Source organism: Sinocyclocheilus rhinocerous, unplaced genomic scaffold (assembly GCF_001515625.1).
Source record: "Sinocyclocheilus rhinocerous isolate Xijiao unplaced genomic scaffold, SAMN03320098_v1.1 scaffold919, whole genome shotgun sequence".
NCBI classification, from domain to species: domain Eukaryota; kingdom Metazoa; phylum Chordata; class Actinopteri; order Cypriniformes; family Cyprinidae; genus Sinocyclocheilus; species Sinocyclocheilus rhinocerous.
The window spans coordinates 941217-960385 of NW_015637585.1; the positions used below are offsets into that span (position 1 = coordinate 941217).

The following is a 19169-nucleotide window of genomic DNA, read 5'->3' on the forward strand; positions in this document are numbered from 1 at the left end:
ATTCATCAAAGTTATATTATTTTGTGAAGATTATCTTGATGGACAAAACGTGTAATTTCATGAACTTTGATTGAACACAAAGTTTATTTTTTGCGATAATCCTGGTATAATAATGGAAAAATCTTATTGGCTTTTTGTCGAGATAGATAGATAGATAGATAGAGATAGATATTTACTTTACTTCCTTATATCCAAAATCTGAGTTTGCTACCTCAGTTTGAATTAATTTAAAAGGCATTCTCAAATCAACTTAAAGAAAGTTCTGAATGCGAGTGCAGTGTGTCTCTCTCACCAGTCCCCACCAGAGGGCGTCTGCATAGGTGTCAAAGTCCTGTGGGGCTGGTGTTGGGGAGGGGCCCTCAGTGTATGATGGCTCCACGGTGACATCATCCTTCTCAACCAGGTACACCAGGAAAGAAGCCAGGATCAATGACAGGAAGCCGATGTACCACGCTGTAATCAGCTCCTGACCGCACACACCAGCCGGGAAACACACACACACACACACACACACACACAGCAGTACTGAGATCAAACTTCACCAGACACTGATATCTGATTGTTTGTGCTTGCGTATGTACTTTGAACGTCTGTGTATCGCAGACCATAGCATTTTTGAGGAATGAATGTGCGTCTACTTGGGATTGTGTGCACATTGCCGACCCCATCAGTTTATTTGAGCATGCTTGACATGATTTGAACAAGCAAGACGTGCTCTTAGATGTTGATCAAGAGGGAATGGCCTGTTGGCGTACATCACATCATGTGTGTGGATACCTTGCTGTGTGTGTATATTGCAGATCCTAGCAGTTTCCAGGTGCCTCCGCGGCGGTCCATTCGTAGCATTCGAAGGATCTGCAGGAAGCGCAGACTGCGCAGCGACGTGGCCAACACATTTCCCTGGTTTCGTACGGCAACCACCGGCACCGAAGCAATCAGTACAAAGATATCTGACAACATAGAGAGAGAACATAGAGAACATATAGCCTCTTATGCTCATTAAAGCTGCCTGTATTTGATTAAAAATACAATAAAAATTGTAATATTGTGAAATATTATTACAATTTAAAATAAACATTTTCTATTTGAATATATTTTAAAATGTAATTTATTCCTCCGATGGCAAAGCTGAATTTTTCAGTATTGTTACTCCAGTCTTCAGTGTCACATGAGCCTTCAGAAATCATTCTAATATGCTGATTTAATTTTCAAGAAACATTTCTTATTATCAATGTTGAAAACAGCTGTGCTGCTTAATATTGTTATGGAAACTGTGACACATTTTTTCAGGATTATTGATGAATGGAAAGTTCAGAAAACAGCATTTATTTGAAATAGAAATCTTTTGTAACATTATAAATGCCTTTACTGTCACTTTTGATCAATTTAATGTGTCTTTGCTGAATGAAATTACTTTCTTTCAAAAAACTCCCAAACGTTTGAATGTAGTTGTGTACGTATGTGCATACTGTATGTGTATGTTTCAGTGTGACTGTGTTCGTTTGGGTCAGTGTGTTTAACTCACCCAGGACACACAGCGGTTTGCGGGCGAATTTGAGCCGTCCTCTCCAGCCCTTATATCGACAGCAGCAGCCGGCAGCCCATATCCTCAATGCAAACTCGCCTCCAAAAATAAAGATTGTAAATGTCTCCTACAGGTGAGAGAAACATTGTCATATTCCTCTCAACCATTAAATCTCACACACAAACACTGCATTGGCTATGAACATAAGGCACACACTCACCAGAATCAGCAGCCAGTGAGCCGAATCTTTCTCATGCTCTTTGAACGTTGTTAAAATTGACAGAATCAGGCATCCCAAAACAATCAGAAACCTAGAAATTCAGAAAACAGAGAGTGAGCGGGAGCTTCATTCAGTGTATAGATAGGTAGGTAGATAGATAGATAGATAGATAGAGCTGTGGGGAAAAAAACGGAATGAATATCTTTTTTAGTTGCTATGGATACCTCAGCTGAGTCATGATAAAATCTTTTCTTTTTTTTTTTCTATCTCGGAAAGACCTGCTACCTTTAGATATAAACGCTCATGGCACCATTTTACCAGCAGAGGGGGCTGGTGAATATACTGCACTGTATTGGGAGAGAGAGGGATGTATTGGATATATCCTCCCTTCTCACACACACTTGCACAAAAATCCTATTACCAGATGCTGAGCTGGTAAGATTTACAAGCTTATTTTTTTTTACAACAGGTAATCAGAAACCTGGTGCTACTGTATACTGTATAGGATGCCTCATTAATTTTCCTTCCTGAATATCAAGCCAAACAAAGATGCATGCTGTGCTCGCTAACCTGGATATTTAATTATGAGAACTGAAAAGAAACTTTAAATTCTGTCATTTACTCGCCCACACGTCTTTAGAAACCCATAATATGATTTGTATGCTCCACAAAAAGACAAAAAAGACACCATAAAAGAAGCATAATAGAGTAAGAGTGAAGGAGACTGTTTTCAGCAAAAACCAAGTTGGCATGAAATAAAAATTCTTCCTATCAATGCGATAAATCAACGCTTATCTTATTATTCGCCTATGCATGTCTCATTTTTCAAAACGTTTTTTTTTTTTTTTCTTCCAGTGAAATTAGATACTCATCTCTGGTAAAGTATGCAGTTCTGTATAGAACTGTTTAGTCCAACACTTTCTCACAATCGACTGTAAGCTTACATTCAGACCAACCAATAAATGTGTGTAATGATTTGTGTATGCAAGTGACTGTCCTCCGATGCCATTTTCTGCAGTGTTGTTCTGTTACATCTGGGAATCTAGCTGTACTGTGTGGCATCCAGCAGAGCACACATGCAGACTCACATATTTCCCTTATCGTCCTCACTCTATTCGTCAGTTGACCTGTTGTCAGTTTCTATGGTTTTGCATTTGTAGGTTATATCTGTGCTGTTTCCATGGTTACACATATTCATCACACACACATATACACAGTCATACACACTGCTACATGCTCAGCATCTGGTCTCCAGTGAAAGCTTTTAACATCAGCACACTAATAACCTATAATGGTCATACTACTCTCTCTCTTACTGTGTGTCGACTGAAGTGTGCAGGGTTTTCTTGAAGAGTGATGCTTCCCTCAACAGAACAATGGAATGCCACGACTCTCAGGGTGCTCATTCTCAACTGTTGCTCTAAAATATGATTATGTTCTTAATGAAAATGGCTATTAAGAGAGAAAACCGCTCTACAACCTAGAATGTAGAGATGATTATGAAAAAATATGACTATATATAACTAATTTAGGCTTAAAAATTTGATCAAGCGAATGTGTTTGAGATAAATAAATCCACATATAAAGTGTTATCCACACAATAATTTTTTTTATAATTTTTATTAAATATTATTAAAAAGACAAAAAAAATAAAACAATACAAAAATATATAAATATAAATAAATAAAATAAATAATTTTAGCATAATTATTGTTAAACTTTTCTGCTCTCTTTGACCATTAAAATTTCACAGGGAATTTTTGGTGTGAGGTGAGCAATGCATCTAATATTACATAATCAAATGTTTGTGAGGTCTATAATGTCAAAGCTTGAAAAATAATGGTGGTGTCTTATTTCATAATCAAATCAGATGACTGCATTCCAGCAACAAGATACATGTGTGTGATCACCCAATAGGCATCACTGATGTGTAACCGTTGATAGTCATGTGCTGATGCATTCATTTGTCTGAGGTTACAAAGTTGAGAACAGTCTCTGTGAGTTGAGTCATTTTTGCAGCTTGGTTTCAATTAAAGTATTCCCCAACATAGAGAATCACAAAAAACAAAACAAAACAAAACAAAAAAGCAAAGCAAAAAAACTAAACAAAAAAGCAAAGCAAAGCCAAAAAAACAAAAACAAAACAAAAAAATCTAAGAAAAACAAAGCAAAGCAAAAACAAAACAAAACAAAAACAAAACAAAAAAGCAAAGCAAAAAAACTAAACAAAAAAGCAAAGCAAAGCAAAAAACCCAAAAACAAAACAAAAAAATCTAAGAAAAACAAAGCAAAGCAAAAACAAAACAAAACAAAACAAAAACAAAACAAAAAACAAACAAAACAAAACTGTGGAAAAATACTAAAACTTTGAAAACTTCCTTGCAAAAAACAAGATACATAAGACAAAAAACACAAAACAAAAATTCCAGCAACAAGTGTCTGATCACCCTATAGGTGTCATCACGTGTTGATGCTTTAATTTGTCTGATAAAGTTGCGGATGTTTATAACGAGTCATTTGTGCAGCTTGGTTTCAATAAAAGCTCTTTTTGTATTGACAGGAAGTTTTAAAAGTTCCAGTATGTTTCCACAGTATATTAGACTCTTTTATCCAACAACATCAAGGAAAATCTGATTGTTCGTAAAATGACCCACTCAGTGCTGTTTACAAAGAATTGTTAAAGATGTTTGTTGAATATAGAGGTTGGCGAGAGCAATCCACACCAATCAATAGTGATTAAGCTGGTAAGTGGATACAGTAAAATCTGGGATCATTTTATACTCCACTGAATGGAGGCAACTATGCAGTGTGCTAACTAAAAACCAAATAAGACCATCGGCAATGCAGAGACAAGGTATATTTTTTGAGAATGCATATTAATTATGGGGTAAACATAGGGCTGGACGATATGGCCAAAATTTATATCACGATATATTTCTTAATTTCGGTCGATACAATATAATTCCGATATCGATATGAACACTATTTATCTGAAATATAAATCTTTTGTAACATTATAAATGCCTTTATCATCACTTTTCATCAATTTTAAGCATCCTTGCTAAATAAAAGTATTAATTTCTATAATTTCTTTCCCAAAAAAATAATAAAAATTATACTGAATGGAATAGTGTATAATGTTACAAAAGCTTTTTATTTCAGATAAATGCTGATCTTTGGATCTTTCTATTCATCAAAGAATCCTGAAAAAAAATTTACTCAACTGTTTTAAATATTGACAAAAACTGGAAATGTTGCTGGAGACGGGCTTATTGAAAACGCAAATTCATTCTCTGCCAGCAGGAGGCGCTTTTAGAGTGATGAAACTAGCGGTTTCCCCGGTAACGGCTGTAATCAAAGCAGCTCTGCTTATGAACTCTACTTTATCAGATAAAAATGAAAATCTCATCGAAACTTTTCTGAAGACAGTCTGTTCCCTTCAGAGATACATTCATATAAAACACCCGCACCGCGTTTTGATTTTGAAACGTGTAGTGCTCATGTTTATTCAACGAAGTCAAACAGCACAAATAAATCAATGTACGTTATGGGAAACACCAGTAATGTATATCGAAATATCGGAAATGTGTTTAAAAATCATATCACCGTTATTGAAAAAAATTATATCGCGATACATATTGATATTGAATTATTGTCCAGCCCTAGGTAAACATGATCAGTGCTACTACTACTAATTAATCTACTACTGTTACAATTTACCATAGAGGCCCAGTTTTTTAAATATTCAAAAAATAATAATTTTGGTTATATATGAACGTTAAGGGAACATTCCATTTTATTATTTTGTAAACATTAAGGGAATGTTACGTAACGTAGTGTTACGTCTCTGAACATTCTGAAACAAGTAGTAACATTTAAAAAATGTTAGACGAATGTCCAACTAAAACGTTTCAGAAAAATGTTCCATGAATGATCTATAAATAATGTTTTTGTGCTATTGTTTTGAAAACATTGTTAAAGACCAGATAACTTTCAATTAACATTCTATTAACTTTACTGAAAGAACGTTTGTTTACAACTTGCCAGAACGTTAGCCGTTCCCGAGGGATATACTCTATTCTACAGAACGAAATTCTACAGTATTTCTCATTTCAGTCTCTTTTTGGGTCTAAAACATAAAGATCAAGAGAACAGCAGAAGTGCAGGAAACATAAATTGCCCAAAACCCAAAATACTGTGCATGTCTTCGAAAGAGAGAGTCTGTCATGGAAGCTTCCCTATGCCTGTGTTCTGTCTTGGTAATGCTGTGAGAGTAATGTGTGTGTGTACATGTGCATCTGTGAGAATGTGTGTGTAACTTGGCTGTTTGTCTGATCGATGTTGAGGGCATATTGGCTGTAATGGGAGCATCAATATATGAGGTGAGTCATAACAGGACACATCAACATTTATAATAAAACACACACATACACACACAGCCGTGCGGTTCTGCCCCATAGCATGCTGGATACAAGAGTGAATTATTCTGTAGTACTTGTGAGGAAAAGAGAAGGAGCCAGAGAGAGAGAGAGAGAGAGAGAGAGATGTAGCCCCATTAGAGGTTATTAGTGAGGTGGATGTTAAAAGCACAGTATTTCTCTGCTGATTTCAGGGAACAGCAGATTACAGCTCTCACCAGAGACCAGAGCACAAAGCAGCAAGCATGTGCAGACAAGAGCTTTAAAACCCCCCAAAATGGGTTTCCAGGTCTATTTTGTTTGGCTGATTTTAAAATACTAATGCTGCAGGGTTATTTGTATTATTTAGACAAACTGAACTGAAAATGTGTATTATGTCTTGAAATGACTTATCAGAGAGCCATGAGGTATGTGCCCCCTTTGTGATTTTTTTTAGATATCTTAATGGTTGTAGTTTTTGAAACAAAATGTAATGTTGCACAAAAAGAACCTAAATGGAAAAGTAAATATAGTGAACATACACTCAAAAAGTAAATGCCACATTAAACCTAATATCTGCTTGGATGACAATTAACTGCAACTAAACACCTCCACAAGTTTGTTCAGACTCAGAACTTTAACAAGGCCACACCCGGATCAGGAGCTGCCGTGTTCTTGGGAGAAATTTTTGTCCAGTCAACCACTTCTGGGAATATTCACCACTACTCTATTCGCAGGTAATGGTGTAAGGATAAAAGAAACTCAGATACTTTGATCTTCTGAGACAGACAATACACACACAGTGCATTAACATACAGACATCTGTCTCCGCATCTCACTGAGAGAAAATGCGGGAAAACGTCTCTCACATATGCATTGGTTTTTCCTCATCCCGATTGCACTGTGGTTCAACAGAGGCCAAGAAATGGACTTTGTAACCCTTTCCAAACTAAAGTAGCTCAAATTTTCTTCAGTTGTTTCTTTAATTGGGGCATGTGAACATGTGAACACTCATCTCAAAAAAGGTTTGTCCATTTAAATTCAACATGGCAGGCTGCAGTAAAGTCTGCCTGTGATAGTCTCCTAAATCTAACCGCCAAGTGCCAAACAAGATTTTTTTTCCTTTCTTGATTTCAAGACCAATTCAGTTACTTTTTCTCAGGGGCAGTATAGGTGTTCTGTGAATTTTTCTAGTAAACAAATGAAATGCTGTAAAAACTGTCAGAAATGTAATGTGATAACATCCACTGAGATTAAATTGGACAGTTGTGATTAAATCATATGAAATATTATATCAAATATATAATAGTATGCATAAAATAAATATTTAAAATATAAAATGTTTTATTTTATGTCAAAAATGCAATGTGATAACACAAAAACATCCATTAGAGATATAAATAATAAATAAATAATTATTTTAATATAATATTAAACATCACACATACATATATATATATGTGTGTTCCATTTAGCTGGTAAAATAAAAAATAAAATTATTTAAAAATATAATATATAAAATCAATTTGTTTTATTTTATTTATTAGCAAATACATGTAGATAGTACTGTTACAAAACAACATCAACAAAGGTACTTGTACTTTTTAGCACATTTACATATCCCATCTTGCCTACGGCACCAGAATCACTCATACACATACCATACGCATAGACTTCCACATTTCCATGTGCATAAGGCGTCATGTACGTGTAAGCCAAACACACAGTCTTCATGTGTAGGCATAATCTGTTTGTTCACTTTTAGCTGTGGCTCTAATTTGGGACAGTTGCTGAGCAACAGAAGCTGTGGAGCACATCCCTGTGTCATGCATAGGAAATAAAACACATGCACTCACTATCACACACACATACACGAGCATGAACGCTCACACACACTCTGACACTTACTCCCTTATTTTTGTTTACTGTCGGTTGCACAGCAACTGCTTCAGTTAGAAGTGCGTGTAAGTGTGTCTGTGCGGTGAGGAGGCTGAGTGGTGTAAATATGCTGGAAGTGTGTATGTTCATCGGCAGACAGTTGAGCAGCCCTCCTCCGCTGCACAAGGTGATGTTACCGTGGAAACATGTCACATGACTGTGTGCTTGAGGAGGCAGTAAAGCGGTCATAGCAAATAGAGAGAGAAAAAGACAGAGATATACTGAAAGATGCTATTTTTAAATCAAATTAAATCAATTTTTTACTCTATTGAATACATTTGCATAATATTCATAAACATAAATAACATTGGCCTGCATCAATATTTGCTGAATGAAAAATAATTGTTACTTTTGTCTAATTTTGGAGTGCCAATTCCAAAAATATTGCTCTTGCCAATCACACTTTTTTACAAAAAAATTATGCATTTCAATGCATTTTCACTTTTAACAAAGGTGAAGATCTTATTTTATCCCATTAAATGCCCCAAACCAAATGATTATATTGATCTAAATGAGTCTACTCCACCAAGCTTGATCATATCTGCGCGCGCCCAAAGACAGTTGGACACAGTGTTGTATTAGAGGTAAAAATTTATATAAATACTGTTTGGTTTCTGGCACAAACCGATCGTTTCGTGTCTTAGGACATCAATGTGTCGTCACGAGCCGCAGGGTTTAATTTGGATTTGTCTGTGCATGTTTTTTTTACTCTCATAGATTTTGTTACCATTGCCATGCATTATACGACTGATAGACTGCAACGGTTAAAGTTAAAAATCATCATATGTGTTCTACTGAAGAAACAAAGTCACCTACATCTTGGATGCCCTGGGGGTAAGCAGATAAACATAAAATTTTCATTTTTGGGTGAACTATCCCTTTAATTTTGTACCAAGGGGCGTTTTGCCCCACAGATGGGGTAAAATGCCCCCCAGTCTGACAAAGCAATTTGCTTTATACATTTACAGCAAAATCAGAGTACAGGCTTTTTTTGCTTAAAATTAAAAAGAATATAATCGATAATTATGAATAACAAAATAATTACGTATTTGAAAAATATAGTTAGCTGATGCTAACTGGCTAGCTAACTATCTACCTGATGTTAACTTGAGATCATTTTTAAATATAAAGTCCAAATATTTTTGTTCAACCAACTAGTTAGAATACATTTGATAGAAAAACAAAGGATGTGATGTTCAGAACAGAGTAACTACAGTAATTAAGCCATGCCCCCGGGGGCATTTTACCCCACCCACTAGGTTTGAAACAAAAAATTACATCATTCTGAAAATATAATTATATTTTTCTTAGATAACATGTACTTCCTATCTACAGGCTTTATTAATCTCATATCATAAGGGGTGTTTCCCCCCACTCTACCCTACGTCTTCATTCTTATTTTGTGGAAGAAAAAAAAATGGAAAAGGGTCAGCATCATCAAATTAGGTAATATTAGTTTTTTTTTTCAAGATGCAGGGCTATATAATATTCAGAAACTTGGATGTTTTTGCGCTTATCTTGCATAGCCACTGATGTCTAATGTAGAATCCTGAACTGGGTGTCCTGAAGCAAAACTAGAATAAGATTAGAATATGATTTGGCAGAGCTTTTAGCTTAAATATATGGAAGAAACGAACAGATCTAATATAGAACAGATATAATAAAGAGCTCCAAACAGGAAGGAAGCCCCTGATGGCCTTACATCAAGCCGCTCACTTTTGACCATATTCACTACTTCACCAGTACTTTACAGCAACAGAACTTCTTAGAAAGGTGATGCCGCATAAAACTTGGAGCCAGAAAGCAAAATGACTCATGAGCGATCACTGCTGTGCTTTTGAGCAAGGCACCAGGGAGATTGTCCCTGTAATAAATGTTCCGTAAGCTGCTTTGGATAAAAAGGTCTGCTGAATGACCGCTTCTTTCACATGACAAGCAGCATTTCAGACTTATTGCAAGTCATTCTGTCAGAGTAGGCAAAGATTTGGAGCTTGAGGGAATTGGACCTGGTTGCTTGTCCAGTACATTTGGGGACTCTTTTACCCAGACAGACCTGACTCAGGCAGATATGTATGTGTGTGTGTGTGGCAGAGCCGGCGCTCATGGCCTCATTAAACTCAGCAAGATCAATCAGTGGTAGATCATTTTATGCTTCCCTTAAAAAGCTTCAAACGAATTCTGTATTCAGCCGGTTACGTTCACCTGTACAGAGAGTACCTACTTCTATTTCTGCTGTACTGATGTGCCTTTAGGAGTTTGCTTTCCGCATTAATTAAAAGTTAACAGGTTTAGAAAATGTCAACATTTAAAGCATTGGTCTCAAACTCAATTCCTGGAGGGCCACAGCTCTGCACATTTTAGCTCCAACCCTAATCAAACACACCTGATCCAGCTAATCAAGGTCTGCAGTATCACTAGAAACTTCCAAGCAGGTGTGATTTGGACGTGGTTGGAGCTAAACTCTGCAGAGCTGTGGCCCACCAGGAATTGAGTTTAAAACCCACTGATTTAAAGGAACACTCAGGTTTGGAAGGGTGAGTAAATGATGAGAGATTTTTGGGGTGAACTATCCCTTTAATAATTGGTTCCCTTTAAATACATGATCTAGAATTTGAATTGAATTGGCCACACCCCACAGCATGCTAAATTTACTGAACTGCAATTCAAAGAAATTCAACAGCTACACAAAAGCAGAATTTCATTCGTTTTTTCATAAAACAACAAATTGTTAATAAGTTCATGTTCAGAAATTCATATGTTCTGTGTAACACTCTTGGACGTTTTGTTGTGTTTTGATCCCCCATGTGTTCTGTGTGACCTAGTTTTCCCTCATGTCTGACTGTCATTTGGTTCAGGTGTGTGTCATTAATTACCCTCATCAGCCCGCCTATTTAAGTTGTGTTCAGTTCACGGTTTGTCGTCCGGTCTACTACGTCCCTACATGTGCATCCTGCCTGTCCGGCCTGTAAAGACTATTTGCATTCATCTTCATCTTCTTCATGCGTTTATCTCACCGTAGCGTGACATTCTGTTTACAGTTTCCAACATTTACAAAAACATTATTAATATAATTTAATATATCAGAAAAATTACATATAAAATTATCTCACATTTTAAATATTCATTAATATAATCTATAGTTTCTGAAAATCCTCCATATGTTACATGCATAATAAAACGTTATAAATAAATTGAAAATGCTTTTTCCCATACAATAAAAATCAATGTTGTTTGGACACCACTGTCTTTCAATTCACATGTTATGTTCCACAAAAGAAAGTAAGTCATGCAGGTTTACAATGATTTGAGGGTGATCAGATAAATGATGACAGATTTTTTTTTTTTTGCGGTGAACTATCACTTTAATGTGAGATTCATATTAGAAAATGAATATATTATTGAAATACACTAACGAATTTCTTTTAATTTCATATAATTTTACTTGTATTTCAATTTAAATCCAACTGCAGGCACTGTACTACAAACAATATTCATTTAACCATTTTGCAATAAATATTAATAATACACTTATCATATTAGGCTAAAGACTTTATCAGCAAATTGCCATTAAATTCTTGGCCTCTTTTATGGGAAATGTCTCACTAATGAAAACAGACTATAGACATAACATGAGGACTGGAATATGTGAGTGGAGCAACACACAAAAATGCACCTCGCTTCAGGCAAAATTTACTCTACACTACTCACATATTATAGTGAGAATCTGTCTCCAGGAGAAAGCTATGTTTGCTTACAAACCAAATTACTTGTAAAAACCACAATTCAATCTTAAAACTGGAGTCTATTCGGTTGTTGCAAAGAAGTAGTGTTATACACACCTTTTTGTGGATTCTTGTCTCTTTTATTTATAGGTTCAGAAGAGAGAAGGACATTAAATCATAGGAAGAAAGCTAGGGAATGTGAATTTGAAATGTTAGATTCAAACTCAAGCTGCCCAGATGAGCACCATGTCCCATGAGCTAACCACCTTCTCCAGCATCTTTAATTCAGTTTGACAAACAAGTTTGCTAAGCAAAAAGAAGAACACATTATTTTGTTGGCACATATCTGAACACACACACACACATACAGAGGGATTTCCCACTCTGACAGCACGCCATTTCCATTCTCACTCAGTAACACAACAACCTGCCGTGATAAAAAGATCTGTGAATTACGGAACCGCAGAGAGCGCACACACACAGCACGTGCGCTCACACAAACATATTTACACCTCCACATTGCGAGTGTGTGTGTGTGTGTGTGTTAAAGAAAGAGACAGAGTACATTGGCCTAGAGCTGTACATATAGGCTATGACATAAATGGATTTTCTCTCACTTTGAGAAACAAATCCTTTAACCTTTTATCTGACTGCGAAGGTCACACTCACACACATACACACACACTTGCCGAGGAGGCCAACTAGAGGTGAGGAATCACCATGTTGCCTCAGAATGCTGGGTAATGCATTTTAGGGAGGAAGAGACTTTGCACCTTCTGCAAATGTGTGAGGTGATACTGCCGTTAGTGTTTCCAGTTTTATCCCACTGTAAAACTGCTGCTTAGGCAAAAGGAAACTAAAGTAAATCACCTGTTGCAAATGTAAGAAAACTAATTTACTAATTTTTCTTTGAATTGAGCTAGTTATTTGAAGCCAGAACCAGCTAGAATAGCATCGAAAATCCCAGCTAGCAATTAGGGTTGGGTATCGATTGGGTTTTTTACGATACTGGTGCCAAATCGATACTTTTAAAACAGTACCGGTGCCTAAACGGTGCCTGAACCGATACTTTTAAAAAAATGCTTGTGCTTCCCTTACTCTAAGGCTAATAAATGTATTCACGATCTGGGTCATTATTTAATACAAAACCACACATAATGTTTCTACTGTATCTCTGTCAATCACTCTGATATTTAGTTAAAATGAGTGAATTGACTGAGTGCTGTCTGTCACTGTCTTTAATCAGTTCTGTGAATGACTGTATGGTATGCCACATGCACTGTAATATGTTTTATATTAAATATTACATTTTCAAATTAAAATAGCAACATGATCATTTATAAAGTATGCATTCATATGTGTTAAGGGCTAGATTTTCGCTGGAGGAAACAGCTGTGGTGTGATGAGGGGTGAACGCAGCGAAAACTTTACAGTAGATGGGAAACCAATTGCTCTCTCGTGACCTTTTGTAAACTGTATTTATGACAAAGAACTGCACAGATACAGATATTATAACAATCTATCGATAAACACACACCTTGTGTCGTCGGTTTCTGTTTGAGTCCGCTCGCGCTGCGCGGCCGCGGTCTGCGGATTGAAGAGCGCACTGAAAGACGGGGAGGAGACGAAGTCTGTCGCAGTTTTCATATGAAATTTAATGGGGACTGACTCTGAGGCGATCACAAATTTGTGTACAGTTTATGGAGCTAATCGCTATAGCCCCGCTAAAAAATGGCCTAACGACGCCCATGCTTCTTACGTCCATTTCGGATAAATATTTCAATCGATCACTCAGGCACTTAAGTGACACCGAAATGAGGCACCGAAATCTGCTTTCTGATTCGGTTCTAGTACATACCGGTTACATAGGTACCGGTGCCATATTGGCACCGGGTTTCGGTACCCAACCCTACTAGCAATTAAAATGAGTACTGCAGGCCAAATTCAAAATATTGGACAGAGCTGTTTCTCCTGCCTGCTCCTCCTCAGACTCCACGCTCATGCAAGTTGCCAGATTGAGGACACGCAACAGGAATGAGTGCAATTAACAATGGAAAGCGATGAGCCTTAAACTGTATGTTGATGAGTTGATTTATCCGCATTTTAATATGGCTCAGGTCACAGAGCTATTTAGTTGGATGCCGAGGCTTTTTAGTTTAGGTAGAATCTGTGATCTCTGGCCCAATTCGTTTGCTGGCTTCCATGGCTGCAATACGCTGTATTTTCCACCAACTGGCAACCCGGGTTGTCAAAATCATATTGGGTAAATTGCCAGTGAGCAGAATCACACAGACCAAAACAAAAACGGACATTCCGATACAGAACACACATTTCAAATTAGAATAACTGGCTGTAGTGTTGTTTTTCAGAGAAACTATTATGTAGGGCTGCACGATTATGACAAAAATCATAATTGTCGATTATTCCCTTGAAATTGTAATTGCGATTATTAATTACGATTATCACAATTTACACTGAATGATGTTTATACCATTGTTTGATGCACCTGCATGCCGTATTTTCATATGAAAATAAACAAGCTGAAAACACTCTAACTGAAATTTTTTTTGTGCTTTTCAATAGTATTAAGCTTCAAATGTCAACTACACATCGGATTGGTTTTAGTGGTCGACCGATATTGGTTTTTTGACAGCCGATATCTTGGAAAGCAGGGTGGCCGATATAAAGCCAATATAATTTTATTTATTTTAATTAATATTTCAGAAATTTGAAATAATTTGAAAATGGATTAAAAAATAAATCTGTAAAATAAACATACTTATACTTTAGATGACAATGTATTTTTTTACAAATAAATAAATATTTGATAAAAATCTAATTAAAATGGAAGTAAACTGTAACCAACAGAGCACTCAGTATTCTGGGAAGTTTGTGTGCATTGGGAATCATGTGAGCACTGAGTGCTCAGGCACTGCTGCGCTCCGCGCCGTCAAAATAAAAGTCCCGCCTCGAACGCATCGGCCAAACAGAAAAACTTATCGGCCGATGCCGATATTTGAAAAATGTCAAATATCGGCCGATATATCGGCCTTGGCGATATATCGGTCGACCACTAATTGGTTTCTTCTTTAAAGTATAAAAAAAGTAAATATGAATGGTATTATATTGTTATACTAAAACTAAAATTAAAACAATGGAAAAACCCTTAAGATAACATGTAAAAAGAAAAAACGCATCTTAAGTACACAGAATAACATAAGTGGACTTTGAACGATTAATTGCCACTTTGAACGAAAAAAGAAAAAACGCATCTTAAGTACACAGAATAACATAAGTGGACTTTGAACGATTAATTGCCACTTTGAACGATTACATAGTTGTGGCATCCATAATTGTAATCGCAATTAGAAATTCGATTAATTGTGCAGCCCTACTATTATGTAAATTTAGCATGTTTCCTAAATATCTGCAAACATGTTATAGTATTTTTTTCAGTCAAAAAACATACTGCATCTTTAACTGTAGTAGTAAATTATGAGCAGCTTGAGAAGTTTCACTGTACAGTACTCTTAAAAAAGTAGTTGGCTACACTTCAATAAAAAGTATTTAGGGGGCAGCAAGATCTTTAACTCTTTCCCTGCCACTGACAGAAATTTCTGTCATTTATAAGACAAAGCTTTCCCGCCACTGATGGAATAATCTGGCTTTCCATGCTTTCACTGTTATATGGTAGAAGGCGCTATTACACATCTTCTGAAAGATTAATTAAATCCCTGGTGAAGAAGCAGCAGAAACAAGCGATTTCATACTGTGAGCAGATGCATATAGCCTACAAAATAATGCGATCAAGAATTAAACAGAATATAAATCAAAACTGACTAACGTTACCAAATGAAATGCCGACCCACAAAGTGGTATAGGACCATGCAAGCTTTGGTGATATTGATGGACTCCATCTGTGTTTTGATCATTGTTCTGAATCCGATCCAGGCATAGTCTTTCACAAAAACAATTTTTCAGCTTTTTGTTAAAAATGTTGCACATCCAAGTGATGATAAAAAGAATGTACAAAGCTAGAACAAAATGTTTTTGTTTGTTGGTTCGTTTGTTTAAAAGCAGAGGCTCAGTTCTTTCTTTTGACATATTGCATGTTCAGATATTCATACAACAAAGTATTCTGGGGGCCATGAAAATTTTGTGAAAATGATAAAAAATGCTGGTGGTGGCTGGCAACTTAAAAAAAAAAAACGCTGGTTTAGCATAAACATAAATATCAGATACTTTTTTTATAATTATAAACATAATAAAACTAGAAAAAAAACTCTGGTATTTGTATCTGTGTAAAATTGCGCCAAATAATTTTGTTTAATGGATAGTCTTGAAAACAAATATGACACATTTTGACTTCAGGGTTTGTTTTAAAATGAAGGTGGAGACTGTTACTTTAAACATACATTTGTTCTAATTATGGATAACAGCTGGATCAATGGAGAGAATGGATTAGGTGGGCTCACCTTCGTGTGGAATAGGAGTAGACGGTTCTGTTTGCTGTAAAAAGCTGTGAATCAACATTAATCAGCAGTGAAACTGGAAAGACATTGAGCTCCCCTCCGAACCAGTCAAAACCTCTCCCACATGCCATCTCGGGTTGAAGGTCACACAGTCATCACCACCAGGTGAGGACAAACCCTGGACACTATCCTAGATGTCCAACTGACCTTCAGTTATCGTTGCATTGCGGCAGCCACCCGCTACTAGACTGGTTTACTGCAACTCACTCATCATTGGCCCTCTTGAATCCATCCAGCATGTTATTTTATTAGTCATTCAGCTGACACTTTCTTACCCAAAGCAACTTAACAATATATTCATGACAGGAACCACCTGCCCAGAGCAACCCTGGGTGAAGTGCTTTTCTCAAGGGTGAAATTGTGATGGAGGATCCCAGTAGCTCTCCACTTTATGAATCACCACATCAACCTTCATATTACTAGCTCAGATCTTTAACCATTAAGCTGCTACCACCCTCCCATTCGGAAATGCTGCAGCTTGTCATATTCAACCTCCATAAATTCTCACGTTATGTATTTGCTGAGCTCCCTGTGTTAGTGTGATTTAGCTGCCAGTATCAAATTCCACTTAGAGTTTCTAGCCAAGAGTGCAGTCAGTGGCCTTGGCCCCTGTTACCCACAAGCTATGATCAGACCCTACAACTCAGTCCGGCCGGTTTTGACTTCATATATCCAAGGTAACATAAGAGCGTGGTTTCATTTAATCATCATTGGCCTGACTTATGTAGTCTGCTTCAACCATTATTCATACACGACCTGACACCTTTCCAAAACTCATTTAATGAAGCACATGGAAAGTTTAATTAAGCCAGTGACTCTTCACAACACTAATGTCACCGTCTTAATCTTCAGAGTAAATCAGCCTTATGCGTCAACTGACATCTTATACAAGATTAGGGTTGGGCCGATAGACGATGCCATCGTCCATCGCTGATGGCTGACAGACATCACAATGTTAAGCTGACATCTTCTGTGTGTTCAAGAAAAGCGGGATGTTCTTTCGTGAGATATAGATCAAGGAATTTCTACATTCTGAGATATGCTTTACAATTCCCTGTTTTACGTTGGTGGTCACTAATCGATAGCCAAAGGCAAAGTGAGAACTCAATGCTAAAAATCAGACACATCCTGTCAAATTTTAAATAGCAAGTATAATGGACATATGAAATCCAAACCCTCTTTTTTACTGAGCTAAGCAGCTCTGCTGATCCCATCCCACCATTAGGGCTGGGCGATATGAGCAAAAATTCATATCTCTGTATTTTTTGGCTGAATCGCGATATACGGTATTTTATCTCGGTATTTTCTACATTTTTGTAATATATATATATATATATATGTATCATACAAATACACTTACATGTTGATTAAAAAATGTACATATGTCACATTTATTGTCCAACTACAAATATTTCAGCAAAATTTATATTTTATTTATTGCGCTCCTACTTCATTGCGCTCAGTCTGTGTGGCCGCATGCACGCGGAGGCGCTCATTCTAAATGAAGTCTGTGAAGCTTAGCGGAGAATCGCAAAGCAGAGGGCTTATACATTTCTGACACCAAAATGGAAATATTTCCATGACATTCTAACATTTGACAGACGGAGAGTATACCAGTGAAATGTAAGTAATGCATTAAGGAAAACAGCACATCTCAAACACATTAAACAGCGCGAGTAGCGTCTCCGTCAGCGGTACATGCAGCCTTTCTGTCAGAGCATCTGACGGGGCGAGCCGCTTTAAACTATACATAACGAAACTATAAACTATACTGTATCTTACGAGTTTTTAAAGCTCTTAATACAAAGCTAGTCACATGTTTAGAACAAATTGGATGATGCACTTTCTCTGCAGCAGCTCAGTTTGTGTCCTCCACTATATTTTTTAGATGCGCTCGTATAAAACTACTGTATATCGATATAAACAGTATTGCCTCATACCGTATTGCTTATAAAAAATATATCGATATATCGTACAAACTCGATATACCGCCCAGACCTACCCACCATTACTATATCAATCTATTGATGAGGCATTTACAAACCCTATTCTATTCTCTTTTATTCACTACACAACTCCCCATCACATTTTGACTTTGACCTATCAGAGACAACTTGGCTTTGGAAATTTCAGTTTAAAGATGCCAGACAGATACATAAAAAGTGTGCTGGTTGGTAGGGATGGGCGATATGGGCTTAAAAATATATCACAATATTTCTGGTATTTATTGCGATAACGATATCAATGACGATAATTCTGGGAATCCTGTTTCTTTAGAGAAAAGTATTATCTTTCCTATTTTTTACCCAAAATAGGGTGTTGTGAGCATTAATGAGTACATACGTAATGTGTCACGAACAAGACTCCCGCCGTGCCTCCCGCTCACCACCATCTCTCCCGAGTTTTGAACTTCATCCGGACTACACACACATACACACACACTCACATACCTGGCTCTGATTGCCCCTGCACCTGACTCTCGTTTCTAATCCCTTGCAATTCTCTGCTGGCAGTGGAGGCGCTAGATGGACGTCCTCTGGGTGAGGGAAAGGTCATGCACACCACCGTGGACTTATGTTTGGAGACCGGGACCCTTCACACGGAGAGCATTAGTTTCTACATCATCACTTCACCACATAACCCGGTAATTCTCGGACTTCACTGGTTACGACAACATGACCCACTCATCTTCTGGAAGGAGGGTCGGATCATTCAGTGGGACCCTTCATGTCAAGTCAAGTGTCTGAGCAACAAATCAGCAATCTCAGTTCAAGCCGTCAAACTCACGGAGGAATCAGCTCACTCATCCACACTTCCCTCAGAGTACACAGACCT

At 37.0% G+C, this 19169-nt stretch overlaps 1 protein-coding gene across 1 annotated transcript in view; it reads right to left on the reverse strand.

The window, feature by feature from the left end:
• The window catches only part of LOC107749193 (potassium voltage-gated channel subfamily KQT member 3-like), a 40762-nt gene that overhangs the window by 11098 nt on the left and 10495 nt on the right, over positions 1-19169 (reverse strand). The window contains exons 3-6 of the mRNA XM_016564293.1: positions 1746-1836; positions 1526-1652; positions 778-950; positions 293-466 (exon numbers count right to left, since the gene is read on the reverse strand). Coding sequence (XP_016419779.1) covers positions 293-466; positions 778-950; positions 1526-1652; positions 1746-1836 — 565 coding nt within the window. The remainder of the gene's footprint in view (positions 1-292; positions 467-777; positions 951-1525; positions 1653-1745; positions 1837-19169) is intronic.